Raw genomic sequence first — 27712 nt, 5'->3', positions numbered from 1 at the left:
GTAGTGCCTGTTGTTCCCCACAAAAACCATTTCATTTACAGATTTGTTAGGTCTCAATCCGCAGAATGAAGGTACATGGGACTCAGACCCCTACTATCCCATAGTGGTTTTCTGCAGATATTTTTCGGCATTTTCACCAGGAAGTAGGAATTTCTGTCAGGATTTCACTTCAAATCGTTTATCTCAAAAATCATCTTTTTTTTTCTAAATGGTGTTTTTACCTCATCCCTGACAGTTCCAACTGCCCTACTCCACAGTGATCAGTAATTCCTAAACGTTAGCTTTTTTTAACTTCTGTGGTAAATATGCAGAAAATGCAACTGTTTTTGCTCTTTTGACTTTTGAGCTATCATCAATGTTTATGGCATGCATCACAACCAACATACCACCTAGGCATAATCTTTGTTCACAGTACCAACTGCAAACTGCAAAGAAAAAGGAAACTTGGCCAGAAAGCAAGAACCAGTGTGCAATAAATGTTCCAAACTACTTAATTTGAGTTTTGAAAATTGTGTGTAGTTGTACATTTTCCCAATGTTTTCAGCTAGTGTTAGTTATTGTTTTTGAAGGGCCGCTAAAATGCCTTGCTTAAGCAGTTTTCTACCCAGAAATCACCACAAAGATGTGCTACAGTTGAGGTATGCAGGCCAGACACTATTATAGATAGACATTTATCAAATAAATGTACTTAATATTTTTGTGCAGCCGTGGATTCAAGATACTTTAACAGTGTATTTGTACAGTGCTGCAGAGGAGGACCATTAAAATATAGTTTACAGTTAAAGCAGTGTAAATATTCCCAGATATTTGAAAATGACTCTCTTGGGTTTTGTTGAACTTTCAGTCAGCGTCAATGAAAGAAACCTATTCTTCTCCTTCCTGCTGCATGTCAGGCATTAAAGGCCTTTTCAAGTTGTGCTGCCACTCGGCACTTCTCCAGCAAACTTCTTAATTTCTTTTCCATACATTCAGCCTGAAAATGAATAATTCAACCCGAGCACATCCAGGTTCGTTTTATCAACTAATTAGCACTGCACTAATGTGCACTGTGGATTCTACTGTCTTCTTGAACTTGTCTTTGCATAAAGGTTGTCTCAGAGTTGGTTCTGTCTGCTTTGGCAGTCATTGTTTGCTGGGAGTGATGACAACAAGACAAATTCAAGAAGATTTACGTTTCTTGGCGAGTCAAGTTTTTTTTTGATTTAAAGAGACACCTCTGTCACTGGGTATTGTGACTCCTACTGCTAAGCATAGAGTTAAAATGCAAAGGTATATAGGTGATTCTGCGGGCACTGCTAAAAAAAATTAAAAGGGGTGGTTGAATTCTTTTGTATTTCCCCAGGCTAGTTGTTTTAATAAAGACCCACTGCATACTAAATCTACCTTTGTTTTTTGCTGATGGCAAGTGTGCTTTCTGTTTGGTTTCATTTTGTATTCAATTTCAGTCAGCAAACTGGAGGCTGCAAAAGCATTAATACTGGTTGTTAATTGTCTAAAACACTGTGACCAAGTGATTTGATTGTGAACAAAGATTTCACTCCAGTTCCGTTTCTTTTTTTCTCACCATTATTTTCCCTCCACTGTCTCACTGTTTTTCCTCTAACTCGCTCTCTTCTCTGTTTTGCTCTCATGCCTTCTCTTTCTCTCTCTCTCTCTCTCACTCTCTTTCTCTCTTTCTCACATCGTCTTATCCTCTCTCTGTCTCTCTTTGCTCCTGGAGCGGGGGATGCCAGGGGGACAGAGTGCAGATAGAACCTGTCTCCATAGCAACAGCTTCTGCAAGCTGCTGACGCCCTACTGGGGGAGTTGTGGGGGGAGTTAAGGGAATGAGAGGTTTTGATAGGGAGGAATAGTACCGGGGTTGGGGCACAGGGAAGGTGCGCGTGTCTCACTGCCATTAAAATAAAGTGAGGAGGGTCACGAAGAGGAGAAAAGATGGAGGGGGAAAAGTGTGCAGAAGAAGAGCTTGAGGGAAATGGATGTGAAGGGGGGAGGATGGAAAAGAGAAAGAGACAGTCGACCCTGATTCTTCCCCAGGGACTCAGTGGCCTGCTCATGTTCACTAGCAGAATTTGCATAAAGATGGGGGAGGTGTGTGTGTGTGTGTGTGTGTGTGTGTGTGTGTGTGTGTGTGTGTGTGTGTGTGTGTGTGTGTGTGTGTGTGTGAATTCTCAGTTTGTGTGGTGGATTTAGATAGTCAGGAGGAGAAGGGCAGCGACTGTATGTATTTGTGCACATGCGTGTAATTGGTAGTTTTGCATTGTTGTCCAAGCATATAGTACGTGTCACATGCGTGTAGTGTATTCGTTAGGTGTACATGCTGGTGGAATTGTGTGTGTGCGTAAGTATGCACGTGCCTGTGTGTGTTTGTGAGAATCATTTCATCCCCTGGGTCTTAAACCCCCTCCGAGTTATGGTGCTGGAGCCCATTCTCTCCTGTCGGCTTCCGCTGTGAAAAGCTTCGCTTTATGAGCCAGTGATGCAACTGTGTGTGTGCGTGCGTGCGTCAGTATTTTTGTGCATGTGTGTATTTGTTCTGGCCTGCTTATGTAAGCACTTTGAACATGCGTCTCCGTGTATGTGTGTTGACAAGAATAGTTATATCATATTATCTCCCTGGCCAAATCATTCACCTCGACTCCAGTGCTAAACCATTGTTTTGATTTGTCTTTATTGTCTGAGTATCAGCTGAGATGTTTTTTGCAAATATGTTGAGCAAAAGTTCATTGGCTACTCTTAATGCCATCCTCTAGAGGTGATAAAATTCCATATTGGGTTTCTCTTTTGGATGCTTTCTGCTTGAGTTTTTGATTGTGAACTTTTGCCTCTTTAATAATTCTAGGAGTCTCAGCAGAAGAAACCCTTGTGACAGAGTTTTACACTATTTAGAACATCCTCCATTTTCAGTCTTCCAAAAGAGCCATTAATTGTAGAACTAATCTGCAAACTCATCTATACCTGCCTTTGACACTGTATTTGGGTATTTCAAGATACTGTTTGAATCTTTGTTTGTGTCGTCTAAAAACCGCTGTTGGCGTCAAGATACTGTCTCCAAAATCCAATTGGCCATTTAATACACTTTTCCAATTACAGCTAGTGTAAAGAGGTGACTGTTAGCCAATTGTGTATTGAATCACCACAAACACACACATGAAAATAAAAAAGTACATTCCACTATAAAGTGATCCTCAGTCTTCCAATGAATATCCAGACCCTGTCTAAGGACAGAATTGTAAATGGTTAGGATTTTTGCTCGCCTGTTGCACTTGCTTTGATATGATGTTAGCAGCAGCTCCAGAGAAATAGAAGATCTTTATCCGGATGGTTCAAAGGTAGTTCATGTGATGTCTCAGGATTTATATTCCAGGGATTTGTCTTTATATGAGGTGAGCAAAAACAAATCAACGTATTAAATTAACTCCATATAATTGTTCCTCTGATGGACTAAATTTTGGTTTAAACAAGGTTGAACATCTGTTCAACATCTACCCCACACCTGACAAAGATGGTTTGGGCTTTTTGACTAGTAGCGTCACTGCCAAAACACTCTTTGGTGATGGTATTTTTAATCTTAGTGTGTTGAGATATTCTGTTTACTTCCAGCAAAGGTCACTGCACCCAAGTGAATTGTTTGGGAAAGGAAGAGAATAGGTTTTGAACAATGATTAAAATGTTAAAATCACTAAAAGGTGCGTTGCCTGGTTAGATGAGGGATCAGAGTGTAGACCAGTTTTTGAACCACGTCAGGACTGTGTTCCTGCTGCCCGTTGTTAGATATCTTGGGAAGTGGGTTTTAAAGCCACTTAATTTATCCAATCTGACTTGGAGGCAAACATTACCTGCAGAGCAGTAAAGCATCAGCACGCTGTTATAATCTTCACCCTGAAGTTGGAGATAAGTCAATATTTTTTTGTTCATTATTATTTATTTATGATTTAGTCTTTTTTTTGTATCGTACACAGTACTTCAGTTTTCAAAATATGCACACATAAGAATAAATAAATAACCGGTCTAAATTTCTGAAGTTGTAATGCCTTTCTTTTGAAAATGATATTGCCTCAAATCAAGAGTCAACAAAGTGTGCAGCCTAATGTACCCCCTCTATTCAGCCAAGGCACGGGATGGACAGGTCTGTTCTCCCTGCAGCTTTGGAGTAAACATTTCTCATAGAAGACTTCTATTCCATACAACTAAAGCATGTGCTAAAATTTAACCTTGAATCTTTACTTCAAATTTGACATTAGTTGTGAGAAAAAGAGAGTGACTTGTGCTTTACTCACTTGTTCTTTGTCTCTTCACAGACATGAGGGAAAAGTTTAAAGGTTATAATAGAAAGAACTTTTTTGAATAATTAATAGCAAAACTTTAGTAGGTGCAGACACTGCCACCCATAGACATTTCCTAGAAAGTGCATCTATGTAGGTTCCTGTCACAGTGCTGTATGGATCATTTAGTTTAAGACAGAAACACAATGTCATATTTGATCAATTGTTTGTGTGTTCTAGAGCGCAGCAGCAGCACCCAGTCCAGTGATGGGCAACATGCCCCCCAACGATGCCATGCCAGGTGGTCCCATGCCTCCAGGCTTCTTCCAGGTATGATCCGCCTGCTTTTTCTGTTACGCTCCTGTGAACTTCGTAACACCTCCATCTCTCCATTATCTCCCAATACACACTTCTTTTTATCTTTCTCCACTCAATTTTTCTGCTCTTACTACCCACAAACAAGTAACCGATGCAGCAGGCTTTTAGCAGGCATGTGATATAAGCAAGTGTTTTCAGACATAAGATGATACCTGTCTGAGTATTATTTGATACCATTGCCATTGTATTTTTCTGTCAGAGGAGTGGTTTTGAAGGCTTACTTTCATATAGCTGAATCTATACAGTCTTGCTGTTATGATGTGTCGTGATTTTTTTCTGTGTTAAGTATTGCAAATTGTTTAATTGGCAGAATTCTTGGTTTAATATGCCTTTTCCCAAATATACCTCTCATGGCAACCTTTTCCTGTTGTTCTACATCTTTGAAATTGAGTTTGAAACATGGTTCCTGTCATTAATTCTTTCAGTTTAAAGCACTACTTTGTTTGAACTGACATCTCCAGTAGTTTGAGGCACTAATGTATTTTCCTTCTCATCATATTTCACTAAACAATGTTTATTCCTTTCTTGATATTGACACCCACCGGGGGCTCTGAAACTCTCACCATTCATTCATCTATGGCACGCTCTCGCTAAGCTTTTCAAGCGATTTGTAATTCAACCACCCTGTGTTCATCTTCTCCACTCCTCCATCTCCATCTCCGTCTCCGACCCCGTCCCAGCTTTGTGAAGGGAAAGTGTGGGAGATGGCTGTCTGCAGAGTGAAAAGAATGAGATGCACAATCACTGCCAGTACACTGAAACATACACCAATACGACAACACACGCACCCGCTCCTCTCAGAGAGGCAGCAGCATGATGGACAGCGCTGGCATTTGGCAGGAGCACGATAAGGTGGTGGAGAAGAGTAGGTGAGAAAAAGCAAGTGACACGATAGAGGGAAGGATGGAGAGGGATGAAGAGGGAGTGAGAGGAGAGGGAAGAGAAGAGAAATGTGAAAGATCAGTGCACCCAGGACTGTGGTGCCACGCTTCTCTTTGTGGCTACCTAGCACTCCATTGTTTCTGCTGCAAGCCAGGCAATGTGCTGGGAGGGCGGCGACAGCAGTGGGGGGACTAATGAGAGTACAGCTGTGAATAGGCAAGGGGAAGGGTGGGGGGTGAGAGGGTGATGGGAGAGGCATGGAAGTGCTATTTATAACGTTGGTGGAGGAGTGTGGCTATGTGTTTGTGCGTGTGTGTTTTGTAAGTTGTGTTAAAGGGACCTTATTGTACCAGAGCTTTGATTATTTGCTGTAAACATGGTTGTTGTTGTTTTTCCTATGGCACTTCACTTCGATAAACCTGTTCAGAATATATTTATTTATTGGAAACAGAATTGCTCAATTGCTGTTTCATCAGAAATTTTGTCCAGATGATGTTGGCTAAAATGCTGTAACTTTAAATCCAGTGTGTGTTTGAGTGCACGTGTGCGTATGTGTGCATGCATATAGAATATTTCATCACTCAGGGCACCAGGATTAAAGATACTCCAAAACTAAGATCATTACATTGAGGTTAACACACCAAAAAGACAACATAAAAAAAGTCATTTATAGTGTTTCCACAGTACATTGAATGTTTTAATCCAGCTCAAGAGTGATTTCCTGCTGATTTTTTTTTTAGCAAGCATTTTGCCATTTCTAAATAATTTCCTGCTGATTTTTGGAAACCTTGCTGATTTTGTTTAGTATACACATTATTCAAAGTAAGTTGTATGTGACATCACACACCTTTTCTCCCTAATTCAGTTGAAAAGAGAAAAACGCAGATGAGATCCCAGCCACCGAGTTGCACAACACTCTTTGCTTAAGTTAAATATCCGGGGTTGTTGACCTCTGGTCTTCAGGGAGAAATGTCAGCCATTACACAGCAGTGTATGGCGGGACCAGCGGCGCCTCACATAGAGGGAGTCGGGAAACAAGAACGAAAAACAACTCGCAACTTCTTGTTTTTATCAATATGACCTTTTGATTGGAAGTAGCCACTAGAGCCTGTCCTGTTGCATCCTGTCCTGTTGAAGTGAGCCTTTGGCAACTCTGCCCCCTTGTGACCTAGAGTGAATCTACACTTCCATTGAACTTCCCCTCGCAGGGAGACGAGGGATTTTTGGAATCTGAGTTCAACCAATTTATTAGCACTGTTTGGACTTTATCAACACAAATTCAACAAGAGTGCTTTTTTATTTCTGTTGAATTTGTACTGATGATTGATAGCTGTTATTTTATGCTGCAGATATGCCGAAATAGTCCCGTTTTATTGTTCCTTCTTGCTCCTCTTCCTCTTCAACCTCAAGATTCCCCACTGACTCCTCCCCTCTCGCCATCCTCTTTCTCCATTATTTTGACCGGCTAATTCCTCCAGGTGTAACCCCCCCCCCCCCCCCCCATGGCCCCTCCCCTCTCTGATATCACTCTTCTTTCTTAAAGGGACCACCCGGCTCTCAGCAGTCCCCCCACGCACAGCCCCCCCCACACAACCCCAGCAACCCAATGATGGGACCCCATGGCCAGGTAAGACATAAACACTTTCTCTCACCCACCCCTCTTCCCCTCATTCTCTCTTAAGCCCCCCTCACCCACACACAGGCCCTCTCCCCCCTCCTCTCACGCTCCCTCTCTTCCATTCACGCACACTTTGCTTCTCCTCTACCCTCCAGCCCTGTTAGTTCTAGTTTCATTCTGGCTAACTCCCCGTAGATGTTATCCCCTCCAGTTGCCAGCTCCGTTATGAAAGCCGTACATCCCGAGGCGGCAGGCCCTGCTCCTCTCTGAGGCCCAGAATCGTCTGTCCCCGTGTGGGATGAATAATTCACTCCTTACCCCTCCCCCGGAGCAGCTTGTGGGGGGTTGCACACTTATCTGCTTCTGTGCTCTTAACACACACACACACACACACACACACACACACACTGTTCTCCCTACGCTTTCTACCAGCTAATAAATAAATCAAGGGACAGGCACTATATATACATGTATACACATATTAGCTAAATACATATACAGGGCAGGGTTGAATTTTTTTGGGTCGCTAGCCTGCCATTTGGATTTCCGTGAATTTGATGTAAGAACCTTAGAAACAATCCGTTCCTAAACACTTTACCAGAACAGCAACTACAAGAGCCACATTGGAGGTAAAGCTAGCTTTTGCCCATTAACTGCGGCGACTCGGCGCTTCGTTCTTGTGGTTTCTGGTTTCTGTCTTCTGTGTGAGAGTGTGAACAAGCTTCCTCTAAGGTTTTGCGCTGTGTTGTTAGCCCAAGGTGTCTAACTACACCAGGCAGACCACAGGCCGAATCAGCTTACACCACAGTGAGAGCAGGGTGTGCAGGAAAGCTGTTGTGCTGTCTTTACAAATGCACGCACACACATACACAAATAAATCCTTGCTTTGAGTGTGTTTTGTATGTGCAAATGAGAATTAAAGGAATAAAACAGACTTCTGTGTTGGTACTAATTTTTGTTTCCTCGTGTTGATGAACATGCTGTCCGCGTCACCCTCCATCCCCCAACCACACCATGTCCATCTGTGTGTCCTCTATTTACCCCTGTTGAGTGCTCTCCAATTTATCAATATTAAAAATGTTGGGGTTTTGTCCCTTTTTTTGTCTCATTTCCTGTTTTTTCCACTCTCATTTCTCTGCAGCCTTTCATGTCGCCGCGGTATCCAGGTGGACCGCGCCCCTCACTCCGAATGCCAAATCAGGTATGGTGCAGTTTTTTTTGTTTCCTCCACTTAAACTACTTGACAATTCAGAATAATCTGTGTGAGGTAAAGCGGGTTTCCTGTATTTTAATCTGCGTTCACGTCTGCTCCTTTTTAAGCCTCCTGGAGGAATCCCAGGATCTCAGCCTCTTCTGCCAAACAGTTTGGACCCGACAAGACCGCAAGGTACAGGATGCATTTCACTCAGCATATTTTGATATTGATTTTGAACTACCACAAGACTTTAAGAATCAGGGCAACAGGAAAAGAAAAGAGCAAACCCTCAATTTCAATTAAAGTTATTATGCTGTTTGGGGTTTTTCTATGCTGTTTGGGGTTTTTCTTTTTTGTTCTCTCAAAAAGAGTAAATGTGTGCTGCATAGTATAATGCCCCAAAGGACCAAAAAAAATTGGTGGAGAAAACCACCGAATCCCAATAATCACAAGTCCATTCACTGATATGATACAAAGCACAACTTTTCCTTGGTTGTCCAAAAACTACATTGCACATATTTCTTATCCAAATGGTCAGGCATGTCAGTTTAAAAATCCGATTTATTATCAAGGAAATTACCTTTTTTCAGTATGCATGTTGAAAAATTAAATAACAGTACCCAATTTACCAGTTCTTTCTGAACTGTTGCTTTGCAATTGTTGGTAAATTACGTTTCTTGATCATTTTCAGGAAAATAATCATGCATTTATTTTAGATTTGTCAAAAAAAGCAATTTTTTTTTGTTATTCTTATTCATACCAAGACAATAATCCACATCTCCATTTTAGAAGTAAAATGAAACATCACAATTTTTTTTAGATTAAAAAATTCATGATGAATTATAAATTGTCATTATTTATAATTATAAATTGTCATTATTAGTTGCATTGGAATTGGTTGTATCCCAGAATAGAGTCTGGTGATTTTTACTGGAGATTATAGCTTCTGTGGCCAGAGGGTTATAAGTAATGGGATTAGAATAGGGTGTAGTCTTTGGCATGTCTTAATACCTGACAAGCCATTGGAAGATTTACATGAACATGTGTGATTGTGTCTCTTCTTTTCAGGGCATCCTAACATGGGTGGTCCAATGAGAATGAACCCTCCTCGAGGAATGGCCATGGGCCCACAGGTACGATATACAATGTTGAATTATGTTTTTAAAGATACGTTTACAGACGCCGCACTTGTCATTCTTATTATTCTTATTATTATTATTATTATTCAAATACTCAGTGACAAATTTCCTTATTGTGACCAACAATTGCCAATGATAATTTGAAAGTCTTAAATGTTTATGTCGTCACAAGTCTAACCCTAGGGTTCAAGTCCTAATTCACTCTTTACAAATGTCAATGCATGGAAACATTATTGGGACAATGGGGTAATAAATTGATTAAAGTCAGGAATACCAAATAAAAGGAGAATTTGATTTATCACTTCACTGTCCTGCTTGTTGGCTTGCACCTGACAGGAGACGTATTTAGTTCTACTCAGTTATTTTTTTTTTTTATTATTATTCTTTTATTTATCTTTACAGGTAAAGTTTTAATTTTGAGCAGGTTTATGTAAAAATGACTCGTCGTTTAGCAATCATTGCTTATCCTTATTGTCTGTTGCAGGAAAGTCACGATTAATTCCTTGTGCAGATCACTTCAACATAATGAAATATCAATCACTTGACATTGTCTGGAGTGAAGGTCTTTGCTACGCAAAAAAACTATGGAAATGATAAGTTGAGGGGTGGAGCACGGGCCAAGGAAATAAGACTGTAACTAAAGTAGGAAGGGATATTTTACGTCGCAAAAGCAATCTTTAACCCCCTAGACCTTCATGGAAGTATGGAGCTGTTCTGTGCACATTCATGGTTGTGTGGTCTTGCTTGATCATGTATATTATAATATTATGAGAAAAACAGATGGAAAATCCATTGAAATTAGGAGATAATTGTGCCCAGTCTACCTCCTTTTAAAGTGTCTTCTTTTGATATTTTTTCAAACAGAATTATGGAGGAATGAGGCCTCCCAACACAATGGGTGGCCCCATGCCAGGAATGAACATGTAAGTTCACAGAAACAAAAAATACCAGTTCAGTGTTACGCTGAGGGAAGTGAGTAATTGAATGTTGTGTATCTCCTAAGAGTTGGTTGCTCAATTCACATCGTCTCACCCATTTTTGCTTTACCGCCTTAAAGTTGACTGACTTTTCTCCATTATTGTACCTTTAGGGGTCCTGGAGGAAGAGGGCCTTGGCCAGGACCTAATGCTAACTCTGTGAGTTGGAATACTGTGATATGACGTGTGTGCTAACTACCTCAGTGCAGGATATCATTATCTACTTAGATGTAGTAGCTGTTAGCAAGGTTTGCGAGCTAATTTGTACCGCTTTCATATATTCTGCTCTGTGTTGGCCAGTTTCTTATGACAGACACTCTTCTGGATGAGGCACTTGCTTTTTAAAAACATTCAAACTATAGCCTGTGACCAAGTTAATCAGTACTATGCTTTCACTAGATGCGAGTTTGCTTTTTGGATTTTATCACCCTTCAAAGTGTTTCCCCTTACTCGGTAGAGCCTCTCCAGGTTTGCCTCTCTTATATTCTCGTCCGATGGCGTAAGTATTGATTGATTTCATCCTCCCCCTTCCAGATAGCCTACTCCTCCTCATCTCCAGGAAACTACGTGGTGAGTTTCAAACCTTCCTGAAATTCTTTCTGCAGACTTACTAGCAGTTAGATGAGTTTGATTTTAAGATCTTTTGTCATTGTTCTGCAGGGTCCCCCAGGCGGAGGAGGTCCACCTGGAACTCCCATCATGCCCAGCCCAGGTGGTGCGTCACCAAACACTGTCCCCAACACTAACACTTGTCTCTGTAATGAGTCTCATCTCTATGTCCCCGTCATTGATCAAGCATGAATGTGTCTCTTGCCATTCAAGCACTACACATCTGAATGTTCCCATTTTTAATGTCTACTACTTATTCAGTTTGTGAAATATTAGATTTGAGCATAAATGGTTGAGAAAAGTTTTTTTATGCATGATTCACATAATTTAGTTTTATATAACTGTTTTTTTTTCCTCTGTCTTCTTAGATTCAACTAATTCCAGTGAAAACATCTATACAATGATGAATCCCATTGGGCCAGGAGGCAACAGACCCAATGTAAGTCAGTCCGTGTTTATTGGTTGCTATAACGTAACAGTGTATTCATTTTTAACTGTGTGTGTGTTAGTTTGTTTGTTTGTTAGTTTTTTGTTGTTTTGTGTGTGTGTGTGTGTGTGTGTGTGTGTGTGTGTTATAGCAGTGGTCCTCAACCCTTTTTTGCACAACAGAATTGTTTCATGTAAGACAATATTTTGATGGGCTGACCTTCAGGGTGTGGTAGATAAACACAATATAAAATTATATGAGTGGCATGAAATCAAGTTTAAAGTGCATCAAAAATACAACTCACTATAACGATGAGTCATTGAGAACCCTTCAGTTATTATTTTTACTGAGGTTTGTTTTTTACTTGTTTTCTCAAGCGTGTGTCTTGACATATATAAAATGATCCATGGACTGGTAACGCTCCATGGCCTAGTAATAGGGGACTTGCAGAGTGATTTTGAAATGATGCTACATAAAACATGAAATGACAACAGAATACAATAATTTGGTTGACATTTTGGCTTCGCATCAAGATTCCAGTTGGAGAAGTTCACAGGTTGAGAGGTGAATCTGTAACAAAGGATAGTTTCATAACTGTTTTTGAAAATGAAAAAGGGGTCAATAATCCTCAAAGAGGTCCATGCAGGGTTGTGTATTGGTGTGGCCAAACAGTCAAGCAATATAAGAATTTTGTTTCCAATGTGAACTTAGAAGGATTTCAGGGATTTTGCTTTCAAAGAATCTTGAGAAACTCTTGCAAGGAAGATTGCTGGACAAAGTCCTTCAATGTCCCTGGTGACACTGCATAAAAATCAGGCGCTATTCTATGGAGGATATTATGAAATAAGCTTGCACTTCAGTTAACCCTGGTCAGTACCCATAGGTCTTTGCAGCTTTAAGAGTACAAGTTTAGACTGCACTGTGCAAATCTGCAGCCATATCCCATATGAACAGCAGCTAGACACTCTGCTGAGTTCTCTGGGCCCGAGCGGTTCTGAGATCAACTCACACAAAGCAGAATTATGTTATGATCTGAGGAGTACATGTTTCCAAATTGTTGTTGGAAGTCTCTGAGCTTGTTTGGGGCATGTTAGAGCCCATGTGTTGAGCGTGGCGACTTCTGTGACAGCACCATTAATGCTGAAAAGTCCACACGGGTTTTGTAGTAACATGCTGCCATCCAGACAAGATCTTTTTCGGGAATATATCTGCTAGTTCTGCAAGACAATGCAGAGCCTATTTCTTATGTGCTTTCTTTTTTTTTTTTTTTTTTTTAAAAGAAAAGAAGTGGGAATATTAGGCAGGCCACCTTTAAGTCCACCCCCCCCTTCCCACATTGTTTGGTGCACGTGAAGCCAAATATAGAATGTAGAGCAAGTGAACTTGTATGTTATGAAACAACGGAAAAGAACGCTGTTTTCAAAACTTTAACTGTGTCCCCTGACCTCACATGCTCTCGCTGAATGTTATTAAAATGCAAGGTGATGTAATTTGATGGAAAACATCCCTCTGATCAGACTTTTCTGCACCACTTTGTCTGCACCATGTTCATAATGGGTATATAATTTCTCAAAATAACCAATGCCGAACCTAAAGTATAGCTTGTCTTTGCACTGTATTGTATTGAATGTGCATTAAAACATCTACAAATTGTTGCACTCTGTTTTCATATAGTGTTTGTTTTACATAGTTTCACAATTTGTTTGGAATTAGGCTGTAAATATGAGCAGTGATTTTATGAATTACAAAACAGTGCCTTCAATTAGTGTTCATAACAACACAACTGGGCATAAATACAATTGAGCCATAAATGTAATGCGCACCAACCGAGTTGAATAAGAATTGATTGTAAATTAGCTGGGATTAATAAAATAATCTTTGTCCCATTGTAATATGAAGGTGAAAACACTCAGGTTTGCTACGCTTATTGTCATCGTTCTGTCAGTTCCCTATGGGACCTGGACCTGATGGGCCAATGGGAGCCATGGGAGCCATGGAGCCACACCACATGAACGGATCACTAGGTGGGCTGAAAGACGGTTGGCAAAGCACTGATGGAGAAATTAAGTGGTGTTAAATTAACAGTTTATTTTCCTTTTTATGTTTACCTTTCAAAATTCAGGGTCTGGGGATATGGATGGCTTGCCAAAGGTAAGTCAAACCCAATTTTGTAAACCACTGTTCCTTTAATTTAATAGGACTAAAAAAAGCAGGTGTGAAAATGCCCGACATTTACTGGACTTGTCAGTCAGTAGTTGAATTTGTCTCAACTAGAGACACGTTTTCAAACTAAACTCGTCAAAACAATTCAAAGAATATGACAAAGAAAACCTGCATCTCTTAACAGCAGACCCAGGTCTTTAGGTTGATTCCCTCATGCAGGGTCTACATTATTGCCTTAAAGTCCAACTACGACCAGATCCCCCAATTTAGGTCCCTTGGTTGACAAGACGTTGCACGTGGTTAGCCACGTTTGAAGCCTAACTTCTTCCTAAAATGTGAACAAACGACCACAACGAGTTTCAACTTTGCACACCTACAAAATTGGTGTTTACGAGATGGTCTTCATCATCTTTTGTCCTTTCACCCCCGTCAGAGTTCCCCTAATAACATGGGGGGCATGAATAACCCTCCTGGGACGCCGAGAGATGATGGTGAAATGGGCGGGAACTTCTTGAACCCATTCCAAAGTGAAAGTGTAAGTTGCACCTTTAACAGTTATCATGACCCTTAACAGTTATCCTTGGTGTCCTTACATACCAGTGGAAGAATGCAAGCAGAGGGTTGGAAGAGTCTGATTTTTTTTTAATTTTTTTCTCTTGTGTGTGGTCCCAAACCTTTTTAATGTTATTTTTTGGTCAAAGAATTCCTATTTTTGTGAGCTTAAAAAGATGCAATACTAGAAAAGGCACTATGTTTGTTATTGAAAGGGTCCTTTCAAGTGTAAAGTTAGAGTAATTTCTACACAAACATATTTCAGCATTGATTAATTTTTAAAAGAGCTCTGAACCAAATAGGCCTTCACTAGTAACACACCTGTGTGGCTGTCAAGGTCCAAAATGCTCAACAATTTGGGACACACGCTGTAAATACAACAATTCAAAAATGTCCATGCTTCCAGCACTCCCTGGAGCAGACAACGGAAGGAAAAATAGAACTTGATTAAATCATCGGCATATGTTCTGCTTGCATTGCAGCCGCTAACTAATCACTTAGAAATTCATTCTCTACCCTCTGTATCAGTGATGTGATTTCATTGGATTAAATGACAAATATTGAATTAATACGTTCTATTCAGCAGTAGGTAAGGTAAGGACAAAGCAAAAATGAATCCTAAAATATTGGTATAGTTTGTTTAAGTGTGCAATAGGTGGGGGAGGGAGGGGGGCTGTCCCTGGCATTGTGTAACATTGTGGCCTGTAATCCTTCCACCTTGAGAGATGGGATGTGCCAGCTGGAGTTTTCAAGACATGCTTTCATGTACCCTGATTCAAGAAATCAACAGCAGGGCTGCGTGTTGTGTCAAATAGAGCCAGAGTTTAGGAATCCAACATTTGCAAATGAACTATTGCAGCAATCAAACACATTGCTCTAGCATCATACAAGGTAGCCCCTCTTAGCCAACAAAAGATAATGAAGTTTAAAGTGACAAGGTGCGTAAGGTTCATTTGCAGTAATCTCATACGTTTGACTATGACCCAATATCCCAATATGTCAAAGTCGTGTCGTTAGCTGCTGAAATAGAGCTATTTGTTCTATTTACAACAAACCGAGCTTTACAGTGAATCTCGGTTTCGCTGCCGACTGGGCAGAACTTTGAATGGCAAAACGAAAAGAAATAATCTCTTGGGCCATTATGTTTCAGGGCGTAACATTATGGTTCCGATATACTTAAGAGAATCTTGTGGTTTTTATGGCATACTCATTATTAATTAATATTCACTGTCAGTCTTTCCATTTCCATAGGAGTAAATGTCTGGCCATTCCTCCTTAAGTTACCCTGTCAGATTCATGGAGTGAGCATAGACGGATTGTCCGACCTGCTCCCATTGAATTCTTTCGGTGACTGTTGTCGTTTTTGTGCTCAGGTACCCCGTTTAGCCTCCACCAACACACCACCCATAAAAGAATGTTTGCACATTGAAAAAGGCCCAATAGCTTCTTCCAATAGCACAACTTCCTGTCATAAACAAAATAGACCAAATCATCCAAGGTTTATTTACCCCGCAAACAGAACACACCCACTTTCAGTTTACTCTTTGAGGAGGCCGACTATTTAGACTGAATAAAATCCTTTTGTCCAAACTGTTGTAAAAAGGAGAAAAAAAAAAAAGGTCACGAGGTCTGGGTCCCAATCTCTAAACAACCCAATCTCCACAATTGATCATACAGTCTAAAAGAAATTGGGAAATTATATCTAAGAAAGTGACCCAAAATGTTAAAAACGTTCTTAAAATCCCTGCCTGTAAAACTGATTTGCAGCCTTGGTCATCAGATCCGTCCATCGCTGCTTTGACTTCTTGAGTCAGTTGTGTTGTGTTGTAACCTGGCTGGACCTTCCTCCAGCTTTTCAGGGCTGGGTCTGAGCGCCCCCTGGTGTTTAAATGTTAGTTACATATCCACTCATCTGTGCCCTCCTCCCCTTCCCCCTCTCTCTCTTTTCAGTATTCTCCCAACATGACGATGAGTGTGTGATTTTTTTTTTTTTTTTTCCTTTTTTCGTATTTTTTTGTTTATTTTTCCTCCTATTTTTGTATCCCCGCACCTGATTTCATTTTTCTTCAATCCTTACCTCGCCTCGGATTGGACCACCTCCGCCCCCCTCCTTACACACTCCCTCTGCCTTCCCCCCACCCCACCCCTCCTGGGATCCTCTACCCCCCCACCCAACCTTCCTCTTTCCCCCCCCCTTCTCACCGGGGAACTGTACGGCCACGCAGCCTTCTGGGACGGCCCTCGAGCATGCTGGGACTCTTATTAAGACGGGCCCTCCAGGAGCATGCAAGATGGCCACCGGTCTGAATAGGAAGCAGTCACAGAGCAACAGGAAGAGCCTCTTCTCTGACTCCGGCCTCCCTGGCTTCCTGTCAGGGTCTAGACAATGAGCAAGGGGGATGAGGACATATGGAGAGGAGGAAACAACAAAACAAAAAAAAAGAAAAAAAAAAGAAGGGGTGAAAGGAGACTGAGTAACGCAGCCCTCCCTTGAGGACACGATGTTGGGTCTCTCAGCAGCTGCCTGGAAGCTTCTCAACCACAGATATGACTTTGGATTTTTGGTTGTCAATTTTTTTAACGTGTTCTTCCCGACTTATTCAGTGAAGGGTCCGACAGGACGACCCCTCAGCTCCCGACATTGTTCTCTGTGTGTACATTTTGAACAGAGGTGTTGTGATGATCAGTGAACTTTTTTTTTTTTTTTTCCTATTTTGTGAATGTATTGTATCATTGCTATTTTTATTATTGTTATTAATTATAATGGTATGGTCATTTTAAGGTTAGGTTCTGGTTTATTTTCTTTGTAAGGGCACATTACTTTGATGAAGTGCACAGAAATCAGAAATTATTTGCTGTGTAATAAATGTGCAAATATTTTACTCGGCGTGACCACACTGCCCCCCAAAGGTAAGAGGTGCTAATTGGATTTTTTTTTTTTAACTCTTGATCAAACTTTTTAAATCTGATACTCCAGATCAGAAGAACCAGCTTCATTTTTTTAGTAGCTTCATGCAGAGAAATGCACAGCTCTATTTATTTATGTACTTTTTGATTTGTCTCATGAGTCAGTTACTATTCTTTCTTTTTAGTTTTTTAAGTGTTATCCCCTTTTTTGTCAACTGCAGACTTAGTAGCAACTGTGTAAATATACAGATCCAGTCAGCAGTGTTTCCTTATCTCTGTCAGTCCGGATTCCATCAGACCCTTCTCTTCAAGCCTCGTCGCAGGTGCTGACGTTTTCCCAAAAATGCCCCGACATCCCCTCTCACGCTGCTCCCTCTCACGCTGCCCACTTCCGGTCACCGCCGCACTCCCACATGTTCGTACGCCGCATTCTCGTCTCTCTGCTGACGTGTAGTGAACACTTGGATTGTTTTTTTGTTTGCTTAACTTGCTGGTAAGTCCTAAACTCACTGTGATGTACTGTATGTCTGTGATTTATGGATTTTTTTTATTTTATTTTTTTTATTTTAGTCCCTTTCTTTTAAAACTCTGTCGGTCCAGCCGGCAGAGATTTTGGATTTTCTTACCTACAGTGCTCCTTCTTCACGACCTCGGCTCCCGTGAAAGGACTTGTGATTCTGGTTGAGGGCAGATGGGATTCTGGGTGTCTATAAATGTTCAGGAAGCGACGCGGCTCTGCTCTGTTGACTGTAACAAGTGGCCTCCCTCCCTTTGCTCATGGAGGCCTCATCCAACCCCTCCCCCCTTTTTTCACCAATCCAAAGGGCCAGCATTAACACACGCAGTCAACACACATCATCCCTCTCCTGTTCTTTTCTTTTTTTTTTTTTTTTGTACAACACTCCCATCTTTTGATTTCATTTTTTCTGTAAATACTGTAAAATGCATTTTGATATCATTGACATGTTTTGATATTTCAAAATCACAACTCAACAGGCGATCAGAAACGTGCTGACGCGGGCGACTGACTGCGTGCGTGTGTGTGTATGTGTGTGTGTGTGCGTGTGAGACAGACTGCGTGTGTGCTCAGTAAATGTTGAGAAAAAGAAACTGGAGCTGCTAAAGAGTATATGCTAATTCACCTCATCAAAGACAAAAAACGTTTTGGCTTTACTGTGCAACAGAGCTGTAGTGTTGAGGGAGGGCAGTTTTATAGTTTGTGTGTGTGTGTGTTTGTGTGTGTGTGTGTGTGTGTCTGTATGTGTGTGTGTGTGTGTGTATGTGAGAGAGAGAGCGAGAGAGCATGAGGGAAAATGTGTGAACACCTTTTAGCTAGGTCACCATCACACACATTTTCTCAAAGTCTTTAAATTAAACATAGTTCTTGTCCAAAAGCCTCCCTCCTCTGCCTCTGTTTTTGGAAAAAATACTGACATGAGGTTGCTATTAAAAAAAAAAAAAAAAAAATTCACACACTTTTCACCATTTTTGACAGAAACTTTTCAAGAAAGAGGCCAGTTTTTTTTTTTCTTTTCATGGTAAATTGCTTCCTTGTCCCCCACCGTCACTGCATTTCAGCTTCCTAACCTTCTTTCGACACAACAGATCACTGAAACTGAAGGCAGGGCACATAGAGGACACTGGCTCTCCATCCCACCACCAGGGACCAGAAAACAGACTTTTACTATGAAGGATTTTTAATCTATTTAAAACAGGCGGGAGAAATGTAAAAGAGAAAAACAAAACGGACAGGCGTGTTCTTGTCACTGAGAAGAGGTAGAGAGTGTGGGAAAGGAGTTTCCTCCCCTGCACTTTGAAGTACTGTTGTATAAATTGCAGTCTCTCTTTCTCTCTCCCGCTCTCGCGCGCTCCCTCTTTCTGTCCTGGAAGTAAAATCCGTCACAACATTGATCATTTCTGTATTTCTATTGTGCTGATGTAAAATACTGTAACATTAACAGGGTGGGTCGTTGGGGAGGGGGGTGGGGTTGAGAGAGGAATGTGGGGGGGATTTTTCTGTTCAGTTCCTCATTTTTCCTCTTGATGACAAAGCAGTATTGAATATGAGGCAGTCTGACCTTGGGGAGTTGCTTTGTATCTCATGTTAGGGTAGTTTCAGATCCTAAATGTCTCGTGTAGTAAAATAAGAGGTTCCTTCTTCGTATGTTTCTTTATATTGTAAAGTTTCTTTAGGCAAAAAAAAAATGTTATTGGAAAAAAAGGTGGGAAAACTGCATTGATAATAAATGTATTTTTTTGTTTTTGTTTTTAATTTTCATCCAGTTGTCAGTCGTTTTTGCCTGTGTCCCCCTTGTTGTAGATACATATTAAAAACAAATAAAATGACTTCACCTCTTTTGCCATGAACAGTAGGATTCTTTAAGGAATAATCCTAGTCTATGATAAAATGACTCATCTTTGAACCTTTGGATTAATGATAACATTGTTTCTCAACTTTCTCTGCATTTTTAGCTGATGGATGAAGTTATTTTTTGAGTATATGTATTATGGCTCCACACTGTACTGTTTGACAGAATATCTCGAACCCTCCCTTCAAAATGACACGAACATCCAGTCTGTCTGAAGGTGAATTGGTTAGAATTTTAGTCTGCAGAGTTGAGAATAACTTTGAAACATTTTAAGGGTCCGTTAGTGAAGATACTAAGATGTCAAACATTGAATGTATCTTTTTTATTTTATCTTAATGCATTTGGCCCTGGCCTCTGCTTGGTGCACAAAATCCAGCAGTAGTTTTAATAGAATTTAACAAAGATGTTGAATTGTCAAAGGTCCACTTTGCAACATGTGACATGAGTGTTTTGACGATTCACTTCTTTAATCAAAGGTTTGTTCTGAGAAGTGAGGACTTTCTGAGTGAAGAAGGGCATTGCAAACGAATTGGTTACAAGGGTTGTAAAAATAACGGTTTATGACACTCTTTGTAAATAACAACACACCCGGAAGGGTTTTTACTGTGACGTTTACGCTAATAGTTCTCAGCCTGCACTGAGTGACGCTGCAGTGACCTGCTCCTCACAGAGGAGCAAGAAGCCAGGGAGGCGACGGAGGGGGCGGGCGCCAGCGGAGACGGCGCTCCTGGTCTCACCGAGGCTCTGCATTGTGCTGAGGGTGGAGATGAGCCGGGAGGGCGAGGCCAGAACACCCCCCTCCTGCTGATGTAGGGCGATGCAGGGTGGGGGACCTGGAGGCGGGAGCCCGCTGGGTCAACCAGAGGAGGAAGGTGAAGCAGAGGCGGCACGAGCGTGAGAGAGGGGAGAGTGTTCCTGCGGAGCTGGGAGGGAGGGGGCGGGAATGGGGGTAGATGAGTGGGTGTTTTGTCTGGCTTCCGCCTCCCAGGGGGCAGACATGTCTGACGGGCCGCTGTGCTCTCAGCTGCCTGGAACAAGCACATCTCCGGAAGGGAGAGGACCGACTCCGAGACCCCTGCGAAGAAATCTTCACGTTGGCTGCTGTAATTCTCTCCTCCATATCTCTTATCCCTCCTCTGGACCAGACTCCCCCCTCTCTCCCTTGAACCAGACTCCTCTCTCCCTCTATCCCCCTCCAAATCCGCTCTGCCTACCCCCCTCCGGCCTTCGTTGTAAGCTCTGCTCAGGCAGTCCAGGTCGCGGACGGCCAGCCGAGGCTCAGACAGCACTCTGTGTCTAGGCGGCAGGGATCTAGGCGGGGGCCCACAGGAGGGCCGTCTGTTGCTGTGCTCGCTCCCCCTGCCTGACGGAAGCAGGAGAGCCAAGGCTTGAGGATGGGCTTCCCCCAAGAGTCTCCAACAGAACCCAAAAATATATGCGTCTGTCCTTTTTTTTTTTTTCTACCCATTTCTATCCAATGCTATCATATAGTGTTTTTTTTTTTTAATCTCATTGAATATATTTTCAAAATGTTGTTGTAATTTAGAGGATTTTTTTTTCAATGTTCATATAATACTGCTGTTCTACTTGATCGATCTATTTATACATTACTTATTTATTCTCTCAAGGTATTAAATCTCTAGATTTTGGTGGTATAAGTGTCTCATTGAATATATTTTCAAAATGTTATAGTAATTTAGAGGATTTTTTTTTCAATGTTCATATAATACTGCTGTTCTACTTGATCGATTTATTTATACATTACTCGTTTATTCTCTCAAGGTATTAAATCTCTAGATTTTGGTGGTATAAGTGCAGTTATCTGCCATTTTAAAGCTCGTTTTTATAAAATGCATATTTGTAACTGAAGTAGCGATTACCAAGTTCTGTGTACTGAACAGTAGTAGAACACAAATATACTAAATGTAAATCTGAATATACTTCAGGCTAGTACCACTAGGGGGCGCATAGTACTAATCTCAGCTATGCATCCATTTCTTCATCCTCATGGAGTTTTTTTTTCTTTCAATTCTAATGAGATATATTATAAATGTTAAAGATGATTACGATTTTAATCATATTTTTTCTCTTGTTCCAATTTATTTTACAGACAGTTCTGTTGTCATTTTTTTTTTTTTTTTTGCATCTATGCTGCAAATTCTGTGCGAAAAGTCACCAGGCAGTGTCATGTTACCTCGGCAACTCCCCATCTTCATTTGTCAGGAGTCATTTAATGTTTTCAACCACAGGTATTTGTTTTTCTCATCGGTCTGGACTTGCCTCTGTTTAACAGGGCTGTTACAGCCTCCCTGAGGGGTATGTATTTAGTGTGCATTCCGTAGTGCTTCACACTTGAAGGTAAGAAAGCCAGACAACACCCATGTTATTACACACATATAAGAGAAAAAAACAACAAACAAAACACAAACTATGACATTTGAAGGACCAGGATGTATAGACAGCGTCAAACCCATAATAATAATTGCATGTTTAGCTGTCAGTTGATAAAGTATCTGAAAACAAGCCAAAAGAATCATATGTCTGGAAATCACCAAGAAATTCTCTGAAAAAATATTAGGGATGATCTAAGAATCATCCACCACTTTAAAAACAATCTGTAGAAAATTAGCAAAGATTTGTTTGATAGTTTATGTAATGCTGTGATTTTTGATATCAGATATTGCATGTAAATTGGGAGCTGCTGGCCGGCTCCTTCTATGTTTCTGTCTCTCAATGGCAATTAAGATCAGTTAATTTTTTTTTTTTCAAATATTACTGTGTGTATGGAGTCACATCTAAATTGCAGGGCTGTTGTATTTTGCTATAGTTGGTTTTTCCACCTGTGTTTTGAAAATGTGCAGCGGGAGGCGGCCTAATGCAACATCAGACACTCACTGACTCCTCTGAAGTCGAAGACGTTCTGCACATCAGATGAGCTGGGGGAGCCCGTCTTGAGGACGATGTCAGAAGGGGACATGCAGGACACAGGGGAGGTGTTCGGAGACGGAGGAACATTCAGGTACTGTCTGGTCACCGGGTCCCCATTCACACCCGTTTCCGTGGCGATGATGATGATGTCACGCCCCCTGGCTCGGCAGGCATCCATTAAAACCTTAGATACATGAGAGTTAGCGAGGTGCTAAGTGGATTTATTTGTATTTCAGGAAGGATCCTTAAAATGAAGTGACATTTGGAGTCTGCTTATTTGACAGATCTTTAACTAAAATATCCATTCTGTGTTTCTCCTGTTTGCCTCAGTAGAGATGTTTAAACATTAGTGCTGTGGGTTAAAAAAAAAACCTGAGTAAAATATCATGATATAAAAATTTGACGTTTTACTTTACATGTTCTACAAATAGAAAGAACCAGATGCAGAGAATTATCTCTCCTCTGTTGTCCTTTTATCCTCTATTTCCTCCGTGCATCATAAATCACATGTATTGATTTTGACATTTATAATCCCCTCCCGTCCCTGATTGACCTTCAGTGTGGGCTGATGCTTCATGTTGATGGCATAAACCAGGGCGGAGGCACCAGAGTGGTCCTCGAGGCTGGGGTCGGCCCCTGCAGACAGGAGGGCCGACGCCACCTGGGTGCCTGCTCGCTCCATGCAGGCGTACATCAGGGCTGTGCGGCCAGCGTGGTCCTGTATGTTGGGATCCGCCTGCTTGGTACAAAAGACAACTTGATTAGATTTCTGCAGTACTCCATCAGTGTGCATGGGATTGTTTATGAGAACTTTGCAGTGGCTGAGGTTCGGTGATGGGTCGGAGCAGATGTTTTTGAAGTGGAAGGCTCCAAACCGTCCCTGAAGAGGCTCAGTGAATGAAAAGTAAGAGAACTTTACATTTGTTATTCAGTCAAAACGCCTAAATGAAAGGTTTTTAGTTACAAACAGATTTATTCTAAGTGAGTGTTTTAGGGTAAGCCTTTGAATTTGAATCACTGCAGTCTGACTTGAAAAAACTTTAGATATCATTGCTCTTTGTAAAACTGAGTCAAGCTGTTCTCCCTACCACAGACTTTTGATTCACTTTGAGCCACATTCATTCACTGAACATTAAAATCGCACACAGCATGCTTCTCTTCTTTTCCTTTCAGCTGATCCCTTCAGGGGTCGCCACAGCGACTCATATGCCTCCATCAACCTTGTTTCTTTCACACCAACTAACTTCCCATCCTCTTTCCCTCCATCCCGCAATCTCATCTCTGGTCTTCCTCCTGCCTGGCAGTTCCAAGCTCAGCATCCTTCTACCAAGATTTTCACATCCCTCCTCCGTCCATGTCCAAATCATCGCAGTCTGACTTTCTGTTCAGATCATTTAACAGGGGCTGACCCTCTGATAGACTCGTTTCTGCTCCAATCCTTCCTCCTTACTTTGCTTGAAGAGATGAGATGAGATGAGATGAGATGAGATGGGAACAACTTTATTCTCATAAAGAGAATAGAACCTAAACATTTATTATTCTCTTAAAAAACAAAAACAAACCTGTCAAATGGAGAACTTTACTTAAGATATCGTGTCTTGGCAATTTACCGGAATAGCACATAAAAACAAAGCAGGCCTCCTTATAACACAAACATACATATCTTTGTTATACTATGGCATGTTCAATTTTCAAGTAAGGCTCTTTAATCTTAAATAAACCTGAAGCAAATCTCTATGTCTTAATGATTCCGCAGCGATGGGTTATGAGATTCAATGGAGATACATTAGTCTCAGACGGACAGACCATGTGTTGCAGCAGGCATGTGAGGAGTCTGAGAGTGTCCGGGCCAGCGGGTTCCCCTCTGAGGGCTTTACAAGCGGCCAAGAGAGCCGTCTCTCCTCTGGAGTTGCGTCCGTTGACCTGCGCCCCGCCTTCCACCAGCAGGCGGACCAGACGGAGCTTCCCAGAGGCGGCTGCAGTAATGAGGGGGCTGCAGTCAGACAGCGGGTCTCCCATGGCCTGGAGAGAGGAAACACAATATTTTACAAAACTGCTGCCAAGAGATAAAACACAGCCTCAACTAGATGCATTAATGGATTGATGCATTAAATTATTGAAAAATAAGAAAACTTATGTTGGAAACCAGATAGGGACAATGTAAAAAATAACACAACAAAAAAAAAACAAAGTTACAATAAATATTGCATAATAAGTGTGTGAAAAATTGAATAAAAGTAGAATAAAAGATTAATATAATAATAATTTTAATGGGTCATTATACTGAACTCTAATATTTGACAATTCTTTCAAATTTTAGTCATCGATCAGAAAAAAAATATCAGTATACCTAAACTGATAAGACTCTTAAAGATGCTAAGATGAGTGAAAATGCATCCACAGCGCACACACACACACACACACACACAGTCAGGGCAACATGACACTTACCTTGACTGCGTCTTTGCAGTGGCTGTGTTTTTCCACAAACAAATCCTGCAGTCATCTTGACTTAATTCATATCCATAGTGATGTTAAATCACAACCGTCGCGTGTTGCTCCTTAAATAAACTGCAGAAGATCTGGTGCTGTGAACTTTCATCCAGTCTCCGCTTTGTCCTGAGCTCCCCTCCATGTACCAGTGGATCAGAGGACACAGTGCAGCCACAGCTATGTATTTAAAGATATAAACGGTTTGAAACCCCAAAATGTCAGTCGCTGTGCTACAAAGACTCTAAGCTCTTTTGATATTGGTCGGCTTTGAACGCCTCTCCCACACTGGTGACCACCATCTGCTTCAAACACTGGTAGAGACATGGAAGGGGCACAAGCAGTAACTCGCTCCTGTCTGAAAAAGTGCGATTAATTTGTGCTCTCTTTTGTATTTTGCCATTTCTGTGTTTTTTGTACATTATTCTGTTGAAGCATTTTGACGAGCCGTCACTTGAGCAGCCATCAAATGTTAGCTGTGCAACCAAGTCAAACAGAGATCAGGTGGTGCTGGAACCACACAGCAGCAGGGACTCACTCACTCACAAACTATCTTGACGTCTCCCGCTCACAAAAACTCCCCGAAGCAAAATGACAAAGTGAAATGAGCAGTGTCCTGAGTCTCAATCATAGGGCCTTTTTTTGCTTTATTTTCAACACCAATATAAATTCTATTCTTACACCAGTACAATACTTGTTCTTGGGTAAACAAATAATTTGATTTTTGATGTTGTTACGAGACTCTCAGTCAACTAATTGGTAAATCAAGTTAGGGCCAAGTTCCTCTTCTTTCCTCCACAGGTCAGTGAATGGAAAAATACAGAAATAGATACGTATAAATTAATTTATCTATGTATTTATTTTTGATATATTTGAGCCTTTTTGAAACTGCTTTTCATTTATTTCCTACTCATTTCCAACATTCTTCATTATGCTATATTGTTACATTGTTAGATTTCAAAAAGTAAGAAAGTAGCGTGTGGTGACTTTTCAAGCTCTTCCTGATTTATAGAATATTTCTTGCTTATTTTCAGCACATCACTGCTACATCTACAATCCCTAATCTGTTCCTAACTTGTAAGTAATGAGCTATTATGCTTGTAATTTCTTGCTTTTTCTGAGAAATCTTTTGTTGGACAATTTCCAATGATCCTGAAAAAAATTATTGAAATGATCAAGTGCAGAAATATATTTTAAAATTAGAAGAATAATAATCAAGGACAATAACACTTTTGCCTGTTAGCGATGTTTGTCTGGGTGTTGATGGTACACCATTGATTTCCAAGACCTGACCTCACCAGCTTGGTTGTTGGTGTGGTACTTAATATCTGTGCTTTTCATTGATCATGTTTGATTATTATTTTTGAATCTGTTTACTGTATAATTAAAAATGTCACTATTATCAGAGAAGTGCCCTCATACGTTTTTTAATAAGTGTAGCAGTTGTGTTGATTGGCAGAGAAGTATGGCAGAGTGGCAGAGAAGTATGTTAGACTGGTGCAGAACATGTATGCTAGCTGTGAGACACTGGTACGGTGTGCTGTAGGGGTAACAGAGAAGTTCAAGGTGGAGGTGGGACTCCATCAGGGATCAGATCTGAGCCCCTTCTTGTTCGCGATGGTGCTGGATAGGCTGACAGACGAGGTTAGACATGGACCATGATGTTTGCGGATGACATTGTGATCTGTAGTGAGAGCAGACAACAGGTAGAGGAAAATCTAGAGAGGTGGAGGTATGCTCTGGAAAGGAGAAGAATGAAAGTTAGTCGCAGCAAGACAGAATATATGTGTGTGAATGAGAGGAACTCAGGTGGAACGGTGAGGCTACAGGGAGTGGAGATCAAGAAACTGGAGGATTTCAGGTACTTAGGGTCAACAGTCCACAGCAACGGAGAGTGTGGAAAAGAGGTGAAGAGACAGGGGTGTCAGGGGCACTATGTGATAGAAGACTTTCAGCCAGAATAAAAGGAAAGGTGTACAAGACAGTGGTGAGACCAGCGATGATGTATGGACTAGAAACTGTTACAATGACCAAAAGACAGCAGGCAGAACTAGAGGTTGCAGAGATGAGGATGTTGAGGTTTTCTTTGGGAGTGACCAGGATGGATAGGATCAGGAATGAGTCTATCAGAGGGACGGCACATGTTCGATGTTTTGGAGAGAAGGTCAGAGAAGCCAGACTGAGATGGTTCAGTCATGTACAGAGGAGGGATAGTGAATATATTGGTAGACGGATGCTGGAGTTGGAGCTGCCAGGCAAGAGGTCTCGAGGAAGACCAAAGAGGAGGTTTATGGACGTAGTGAGAGAAGATATGAAGGTAGTTGGTGGGAGAGAGGAGGATACAGAGAATAGGGTTAGATGGAGAAAGTTGACTCGCTGTGGCGACCCCTGACGGGAAAAGCCGAATGAAGAGGAAGAAGAAGAAGAAGTTGTGTTGATATTATTATTGATAATACTAATGACAATGACATTGGTAATGATAATAATGATAAGAACAACAACATCTTACATCATCGTGGTGTGATATAATATGCACTGTCGTTGTAGGTGTGTTGTAATCAGTGCTCATGCTACTTTCTTTTTTCTCCCCAGGCGTGCACCTGCAGAATAGAACACTGGCATTAGTCTTACATTTAGTGAAGACAGAACATGATAGTAAATACACTGGTAAGGTGAACCTGCGAGCTGTGCAGTGAACTGATGACAGGAAGAGAAAACGTACGTCTTTCTTGTTCCCCATGTTAGTGGACTTGAGTTGAGACACTCACGATCACGCCGAGGAAATTCCCGGACGTGAAAGGACGGGGCGAGTC

General features: G+C 41.2%; 2 protein-coding genes across 10 annotated transcripts in view; one reads left to right on the top strand and one right to left on the bottom strand.

The window, feature by feature from the left end:
* The window catches only part of LOC147237901 (single-stranded DNA-binding protein 2), a 45811-nt gene extending 26332 nt beyond the window's left edge, over nucleotides 1–19479 (top strand). Inside the window, exons 5-18 of one of the 4 annotated variants that reach the window (XM_086155838.1) lie at nucleotides 4506–4595; nucleotides 7069–7152; nucleotides 8285–8344; nucleotides 8464–8530; nucleotides 9407–9471; nucleotides 10342–10400; nucleotides 10568–10613; nucleotides 10989–11024; nucleotides 11115–11166; nucleotides 11432–11502; nucleotides 13436–13514; nucleotides 13613–13641; nucleotides 14087–14188; nucleotides 16156–19479. In XM_086155838.1, coding sequence (XP_086011964.1) covers nucleotides 4506–4595; nucleotides 7069–7152; nucleotides 8285–8344; nucleotides 8464–8530; nucleotides 9407–9471; nucleotides 10342–10400; nucleotides 10568–10613; nucleotides 10989–11024; nucleotides 11115–11166; nucleotides 11432–11502; nucleotides 13436–13514; nucleotides 13613–13641; nucleotides 14087–14188; nucleotides 16156–16185 — 870 coding nt within the window. In that variant the 3' untranslated portion in view covers nucleotides 16186–19479. Of the gene's footprint in view, nucleotides 1–4505; nucleotides 4596–7068; nucleotides 7153–8284; nucleotides 8345–8463; nucleotides 8531–9406; nucleotides 9472–10341; nucleotides 10401–10567; nucleotides 10614–10988; nucleotides 11025–11114; nucleotides 11170–11431; nucleotides 11503–13435; nucleotides 13515–13612; nucleotides 13642–14086; nucleotides 14189–16155 lie in introns of all 4 variants that reach the window. The other 3 variants (XM_086155854.1, XM_086155829.1, XM_086155846.1) reach the window with 3 other exon arrangements.
* A 309-nt stretch (nucleotides 19480–19788) lies between these two features.
* Nucleotides 19789–27712, bottom strand: LOC147237900 (ankyrin repeat domain-containing protein 34B). Of its 6 annotated transcripts, none has more exons than XM_086155867.1 (7): nucleotides 27622–27667; nucleotides 27409–27499; nucleotides 24861–25079; nucleotides 24216–24431; nucleotides 22963–23148; nucleotides 22377–22593; nucleotides 19789–20556 (listed from the first exon to the last, which is right to left on the bottom strand). In XM_086155867.1, exons 4-7 carry the CDS (start codon nucleotides 24426–24428, stop codon nucleotides 20099–20101), a joined length of 1074 nt encoding a protein of 357 aa, XP_086011993.1. In that variant the 5' UTR covers nucleotides 24429–24431; nucleotides 24861–25079; nucleotides 27409–27499; nucleotides 27622–27667; the 3' UTR covers nucleotides 19789–20098. The 6 variants fall into 6 exon arrangements, with proteins under 6 accessions (XP_086011993.1, XP_086012009.1, XP_086012001.1 ...); XM_086155883.1 differs by having other exon boundaries at nucleotides 22963–23145; XM_086155875.1 differs by lacking the exon at nucleotides 27622–27667 and adding an exon at nucleotides 27578–27601.

The sequence above is a fragment of the Fistularia commersonii genome, chromosome 1 (genome assembly GCF_037954325.1).
Source record: "Fistularia commersonii isolate RoL2024-O1a breed Wild chromosome 1, RoL_Fcom_v1.0, whole genome shotgun sequence".
Taxonomy (NCBI): domain Eukaryota; kingdom Metazoa; phylum Chordata; class Actinopteri; order Syngnathiformes; family Fistulariidae; genus Fistularia; species Fistularia commersonii.
Note: the sequence above shows the minus strand (reverse complement) of the source record. Positions and strands in the feature narration are given on the sequence as shown.